We start from the raw sequence: 7,856 nt of genomic DNA, 5'->3' as shown, positions 1-7,856 counted from the left end.
TTTCATTGTTGCAGCTTCCAGAACTGTTGGTATTGTTAGGGTTAATATTAAACAGGGTCCAGGCTTGCTGCAGACACAAAGACAAATCAGACAATAAAAGCAATTGTAATATAATAAAGCGTTGGTCCGCATAGTAGCTGTGTACATAAATTGTCTTTTAGGCACCACCCCATGTAGCAGACGCAGCCAAAATACACAAGCCACTTAATATTCTTACTTTTCCATCGACAAGCAGGGACGCATTAAGCTGCAGACCCATGGAGGCCAGGAGACAGACATCTGTGCCATTGAAAACTTTATAGTCGCCAACAGCAGGTTTTTCCACAGGTGGGGTGGTGGGCGATTGGGTGGTGGTTGTTGTATTGGTGTTGCTTGTAGTCACTACATGAGTAGTTGGAGTTGTGGGAGCTGGTGTTGGGGTGTCCTCACTACAGTGGAACTCTGAAAATAAGAGAAACATGTAACGGAAATAAAAAGGGATAACACGTTCCTGTTCAAGAGATACTGAAGCTTAAAGGGAGTCCAAGCATACAGCTAGACAATTTGGAAACTTAAAAAAAAACAAAAACAAAAACCGCCTAGATTCACTTACCTTTGTGCAAGGTCACGTCCTGAGCGTACGCTAGAACAGAAACATTCCAGTAGACTTGCACTACGTTTTCTGTAACCACAACTTCTTCATGTAAACACGTGTAGGTTGAGTTTAATGGTATTTGTTCATCCACAAACTTGATAGCAGTAAAGAGCCCTGGAAGGAGATGAAGATTGCAGTCATCCTTTATGGAAGATCACAGGTTGTAGACACTACATAAGGCTGACACTAGAGGGCGCACATGAGGAGACAGAATTGCATCTGTGCAAGAAAACAAGGGCCAGCCAAGTACCCTTCCTGGTCATGTGACGAGGACACACGTTCAGCTACTTATAGCACATGACCGGGATAGGATTAATCCACATAGTAAACATCAATGACTCAATTAAATGACAGTGAACAGGGTTCTAAAAGGGGATTTCCAGGATCATCCCCCACCCCTTTAATGGAGGTGCTGGGTGTCACAGCCCTATTGATCAGAGTGACCAGTCTTTACTAGAAGTTATCCATATTTTTAGTCCGCAAGTCCCTTTAAGCAGAGTCAGTGTAGAAGTGATACCTTTCCATAATGCAGGGGATATTGTATGTGATCGAACTGGTGGAAGACCCCTATAAGCTTGTAGATCATGTTCATTATGCACAACAGACCTTCCTGCAGTGTCCATGCTTGTGTATCATGTGCCTTGTTTGATCCCAAAAAGCCTGCTTGTAAACCCCTCATGGGCAATATCTCTAGGTCAGTAATCACTAGGTCATAAGCTTGTAGATGGTGGGCGCTCCATCAATGGAAATCTTCAAGGGGAATCTGGATAAACATATGCTGACATGATTTAGGAAAACCTGCACTCGCAGGGGGTTGGACCCGATGGCCCTTGAGGTCCCTTCCAACTCTACCAAAAAGAAAAAGATAACGTTCATTATGGCTTCCCGGTAATTACCTTTACTTTTGGCATCTGGAAATAGCGTACTGTCGTTTGTATTGTAGGTGAAGATGAGCGCATCGATACTGTACACGGTCACGTTATTGGTGAAGTTGAAACTCAATGAATGGTTGTTCCCAAAATTAACCACCAACAGAGGAGCTTTCCCAGAGCCACCGCAGGTGCTGCCGTCTGTGGTCACCTTCTCAGGGGCAGCCAAGGTTACATTGCTCTATAGAAAAGAGACGGAGTTATCGTTAGTGTCAGGAGATCAGACAATCACCATGTTCATGCTACAAGGGTTACTGCGCTCCTGTGGTAGGAGATCCCTATAGAGACATTACAGCAGGCCCAAGTCACACTGCAGCAGTTTCACCCATCTTCATCTGCACAAATGACGTCGACCACCACCAAAGTGTCTAATCCACTTGTGCCATCCTAGGGATTGTTAGTAGCCAAGTGACATTGCCCATGAGGGTTTACAAGCAGGCTTTTTGGGATCATACAAGGCACATGATGCACAACCCTAGACCCTGCTGGAAGGTCTGCTGTGCAGGACAGCGCCACTATGTCCCAAGCCGCACAATCTGTCCAGAGCGGAGGAAGTTTTTATTTTTACCACCCATTTTCGTTACCAAATCTTCCAATCCACCTTTGACATGACTGCCAAGCCCATAACTGCAGAGTATTAGAAGGCTAGGTTTGCATTACTACTGATCTGTTGCAAGGATATCATAAGATCTGATACTTACAAGTGTGCCATTGCTGATTTCATATTGTATTGTGAAGTTCACATTCATCCTGGCAGATATACAGGTTTTCTTGGATTCATCTTGTACCTCTACTTCAAAAGCTTCCGACCTCATCAGCCCTGGAACAGACAAACGGGGTGAATGACGAGTCACTTAATACCATAAGAACCTGAGCCTACACAACTGTACGTGTTTGGTGGAACATTGTTGTATTTGTGTCAGTTTTTGCTATTGTATGAGCTTTAGCATCGTTCCCATTCCCCTAAGTCACAATGCAGAGTCGGTTCCCCCACAGCGGCCGTATATTCCTTTATATATATCGTCTGGGCACATATATGTACATATGGATTCTCGCTCATCTCATTTCCACACAAGCTGCACTTTTATTAGCCGCTTGTGTTCAGAGTCCTTTAACATTGATAAGTGGCAGCACATGTAGATAAAGGACAGGTGGATTAGATTACAGGTACAGGCAGGGATTGGATAGGGAAAGGCTTCGCTTTTCACAGAATCCAAGACTGAACATTACAATAGTCTATGGGGAACCACTGTGATAAACCCTATAAGAGTTTAGAGTACGCACACACCTCGCCCACCAGCGGGACAACAAGCATTCCTAGAATTATGGTTTATTTATACGGCATCCCATAACACCGCACACTTCTAATCATCTCCATTAGGCGCTATTAGGTTACATTAGACCTGTGGTAAATGAAATCTTATCCCCTCGCCACCCCCTAGATAGCAGCTCACCCTTTTGTTAACCTTGTTTACTCCATTATATGGATCAGATCCCCACAATAAGAGGAATAAACCCAGGAACATGCCGATATGGTATCACAGCAATGTTACACTTTACTGTAGTATCTCAAGGCTCTCATGTTACAGCAGGGTTTGCACAATCAGGTGACAACCATGGGATATTAATACGTAATGGTGAATACTCAGATCTGGAGGACTCGCAGTGACAGGTCTATGAGCAATCTCATGTCTTAGGACCCAAGGTCAGTGGGAAACAGTGACAGGTTGGTTCTCATCTCCAGGAGACAAACATGACCGAACACGGCAGGTCTCTCAGCTGACCCCGAGTAGAGGGTTTGGTTCCCCTGCACAGGATGCCGTGGATCTGCCATATGCTGACTCAACCACAAACTAAATGGAAAGTGCCCAAAAGGAAATGTGTCAGGAAAACAAACATTCCCCTACCTAGGCCCTTATAGGACAGAGTTGCTGCAGGGCTTCTTTAGGACAGACCAGAAGTGTTCTTCATGCCCCCTACCCAAATATATATATATATATATATATATATATATATATATATATATATATATATATATATATATATATATATACACACACACACACAAACACACTGAACTCCCTCCCAGCCCCTTCTATTGCTTCTGAATAGACCACATGGTTTTAGAAGGTCTCCCCCTGCCTCACTTCTTATACTGTGCTACTAAATGACACAGAGAGATGGGAGGGGGGGACACTTCAGTTTTGGGCAGAGTTTATTTTTTTAAAGAGTCGCGGCGCACATGTCTGCCAGGCTCGGTTCATAGTTCGAGTACGGCAGACATCTTCATAAGCTGTACAATCCCTACAGGGATCCCATGTTGCCTTTCATTAGAAGAAGGCAAGACAAAGAAATAGGAGAAAACAGGGCGCAGGCGAGGGGCACAGACGAGGGGGACAGTGGGAAAAGAAAACACATGTAATGTTATTCAATGGCAACAGTGGCTCAGTGGTTAGTACTGTGGCCTTGCAGAGCTGGAGTCCTAGGGTCAAATCCCGCCAGGAGCGACATCTGTAAGGAGTTTGTATGTTCTCCCCATGTTTGTGTGGATCCCCCCCCACTGTACAAAGACATACTGATAGGAAAAAAAATAATAATAATTATATATATATATATATATATATATATATATATATATATATATATATATATATATATATATATATATATATATATATATATATCTCCAGTGCTGACACCACTTCCCAAAGGCTGGACACACATTAGACGCCATCACTTTCTCAGCCTTGTTTGTAGCACATGACGAGTGGAATCTGCTGCTTTCAGACACCCCTAGCAGGGGTTAATACCTAAAATACAGGTGTGAGGCGCATACTGTGTCCTTGTGGAGACTTAAAGGGAACCTCCAGTTATAAACATCTTTTTACAAATACATAGTATAGATTAATATAAGAAACTTTGTAATGTATCTTAAGGAGATCCGTTTCCTTCTCTACTTCCTAAGCTGGTCTTATTGATGTGACATCCGTCTCCATATTCAGCCTCACATAGAGGTCTATGGAGAGGGAGGGTGGAGTAACATTCTCCTGCCAGCTGCCTAATTGATTTATTGCCTCATTCTGTGTATTGGTCACAAATGTGGGTCTGATCTACTAGAGTGATCTTGTTAGACCCGACAGTTGTAAAGTGCAGATTTATCAGAGTGCGATAGATGCGGCACAATATCCGTCTAGTCTGCGACAACCTTACATGCAGCCTTAGGTTACACCAGAAAAGAAAGTCATTCTGCCACATTGTGTAATATCTTGGGTTAAAAATACCTGATAAATGTGACAAGGTCTAGGTTGTCTCATGCAGACCACAATGCAAGCATTGGGAGATTTAGGACGAGTTATAAGAGGATCGGGCAGATGAAAACCAACATGGCCAACTCTTTATTCCATTGACATCAGTGGTCCAGGGAGAATCGGGACACCTAGTCCATTCAGGGGGGGCAGATTCAGTACAAGTCCTATTCCTGTCCACTTAGCAGCCTAGGATCACTGCAGAAAATCAAGGGGATCTGTGTGGGCACGACCAGCACATATATGCACGATCCGGCCTTCCCGTTTCCCACAGACTCACTGCAGCTTAGATTTGTGTGCATTTATGGGTATGTTCACACAGAGAAAGTGAATCCTCTGCAAACTCCTAATGACTTGGTGGACTGGCTGCCATGTGTATTGCAGATGTGCACAGGTGCCAACCCTTCTACTGCAAACAGGTAAGACACAGAAAGACTCTGCAACCTTACCCAGGTCACAGTACTGCCAAACCACAGGTGCCGAAATAAGCAATACCCCCATAGTCACTAGCAGGATTGTGGGGTCTCCAGGTGGGGCCCTTCAGGCCAGGGGCCCTCCTATAGAAAGCTGGGTGACACGACCCCTGTAATGGCAGCCATATTAGATGTCACCCAGCTCTCTCAGTACCTGCTAGAGGACAAGTCAGTCACCTTTCTGCCCCACTGCCCCTTTACCTCTCTCTTACACTAGCAGAACGTGTCTGCTCCATTACAATAAGAGAGCAAGCCTTAAAGGGGGAGTCGGGCTGCACAAGGCCTCGGCCCACACGGCAGCCATAACCCTTCTCTAGTAGCCCCGAGCCCCCTCCAGGACTGTGCCCGCCATAGTCCATACCTAGGCCGAGCAGGCAGACCATCACACCGCACAGGTACCGCTCCATGTCCGTCCTAGAGCAGCAGCAGAGACCCGCTCACCTCAGCGACCACTGTCACACTGACTGGAAGAACACAGCGCCGTCACATGACAGCCCCGGCCGCGCCCACCGCGCCGGCGTCCGAGTTGTTCTAATGGTTCACGTCCGGAAAAGCTGCGCGGGTGGGAATACAAATTATTTATCCGTCACTTAGTGAAACCTCGCAGTTTAGTCAGACATTTCCCAAATGTATTCTACGGAAGTGATAAAGAGCTAGACATTACTCCTAGGTGCCTGTGATATCTGTACAGACCAACATGGAAAGGACGTGCGGGAGGAGACGGCAAACAAAAAGTGCAGCGCTGTGCGCTAAATGCTGAGTCAGGTGAGCTTGTGATGAGCGGGGCAGGAGGGCAGCACGTTGTGTAACAATAGACCTGGCCATGGAGAACCTATAGATATTATATGGCGGCCTCTGTGGGGTGGACTGGAGGCTTTGTAGGGACACAGTCCTGTCTGCTTATAATACTGGCGGCCATCACCTTCCTCCTCTCGTGTTTGGGTGGCAGACACAGTGTACTTCAACCTTACTCCAACAGGGGGCGCAGTACTTGCCCATTACAATACAGTGCCCTTAGGCCAAGTTCACATCTGTAGCCAGGTGGTCCATCAGGGGATCAGAACAACGGTAACCCATGGACTCCATCGCCTGTCATGGGGTCCGTCCGGTGTTTTAGACTGAAACCAACAATTGGACTTTCTCATCCAGGTTGTCGGTCACTGTGACCGAGACTCAGATGTAAACCCGGCCGTAGCTTGGTGGCTCCAGTCACAAGTAGGCACTGAGCTTGGCAGTTATGGGCACACTCCGTACAAATGGCGGCCATGATAGATTGGCATAGCCTCAGTCTCTGTTCACACGCTGCGGTATTCTCCTCGGCCACATTCACTGCAGTCCCACGTGTGGCGTGGCCTGGTCGGGGTCCAGCTTCTCTGCTGGTCAATGGAGGACATGTAACGTCTCTACACCAGAAATCTCGCCTAGAGAGGTTGTGTCCCTTAGCCAGGTGACTTCTTCAGCGCGTCTTGCACAATGGCGGGGTTTATGGCATGAGGTGAAGATGTGCAGATATATCATCATATACACCAGTCTCCTAGCCGGAGGGGAGTCTGTCATCCAGGTCAGACCTTGTGCCCACCATACAGCTATTACCTGGCACTTGCATCTTGCTGCCCCTTCCTCTGATTGTTTCTGTCCTGGGGTCCTGCAGCCTGCACCTTGTCTTCCGCTAGGGCCCCCTTAGCCATAGATATGTACCCACGCAGCAGAAGACATTGTGGGGGATTGGGGCCCCTGAAGTGTGATTAAGAAAATGGGGCCCAGGGAGGCAGGACCCTGGGGGGAGTCACTATTGGCTAGTCAGAGTGATCACCAGTGTTACATCACTAAAGGGTTAAAACATACAGAAGTCTAATATTTATTTCACACATAAATTCAAAGTTTGCAATAAAATAAAGTGACAATTTCCGGAGGGTTTTTGCAATTTTAATGTGACTGTTAAAGGGATCCTATCATTTAAACCCTTTTTTTTCTGGCTGACATGTCGGAATGGCCTTAAGAAAGGTTATTCATCTCCTACCTTTATCAGTCGCCTCCGGCCCGCCATTCGGTAGAAATACCAGTTTTTACCGTTATGCAAATGAGTTCTCTGTTATAAGTGGTGTACCTCAGGGGTCAGTGTAGGGTCCTCTGGTATAAGTGGTGTACCCCAGGGGTCAGTGCTGAGTCCTCTGCTATAAGTGGTGTACCCCAGGGCTCAGTGCAGGGTCCTCTGTTATAATTGGTGTACCCCAGGGCTCAGTGTAGGGTCCTCTGGTATAAGTGGTGTACCCCAGGGCTCAGTGCTGAGTCCTCTGCTATAAGTGATGTACCTCAGGGCTCAGTGCAGGGTCCTCTGGTATAAGTGGTGTACCCCAAGGCTCAGTGCTGAGTCCTCTGCTATAAGTGGTGTACCCCAGGGCTCAGTGCAGGGTCCTCTGGTATAAGTGGTGCACCCCAGGGGTCAGCGCTGAGTCCTCTGCTATAAGTGGTGTACCCCAGGGCTCAGTGCAGGGTCCTCTGTTATAATTGGTGT

The 7,856-nt window shown here is 46.7% G+C and overlaps 1 protein-coding gene across 1 annotated transcript; it reads right to left on the bottom strand.

Moving 5' to 3' along the window:
• Nucleotide 1: 1 nt before the first annotated feature.
• Nucleotides 2-5,843, bottom strand: LAMP2 (lysosomal associated membrane protein 2; the record flags this gene model as incomplete). The annotated part of the gene is made up of 6 exons (XM_075259774.1): nt 5,703-5,843; nt 2,265-2,383; nt 1,531-1,744; nt 593-748; nt 218-441; nt 2-67 (listed from the first exon to the last, which is right to left on the bottom strand). Coding segments are annotated over exons 1-6 (825 nt in total), but the record flags the coding sequence as incomplete, so codon positions are not given.
• Nucleotides 5,844-7,856: the final 2,013 nt, after the last annotated feature.

Source organism: Leptodactylus fuscus, chromosome 11 (assembly GCF_031893055.1).
Source record: "Leptodactylus fuscus isolate aLepFus1 chromosome 11, aLepFus1.hap2, whole genome shotgun sequence".
Classification (NCBI taxonomy): domain Eukaryota; kingdom Metazoa; phylum Chordata; class Amphibia; order Anura; family Leptodactylidae; genus Leptodactylus; species Leptodactylus fuscus.
This window is presented reverse-complemented; position numbering and strand designations above follow the sequence as displayed.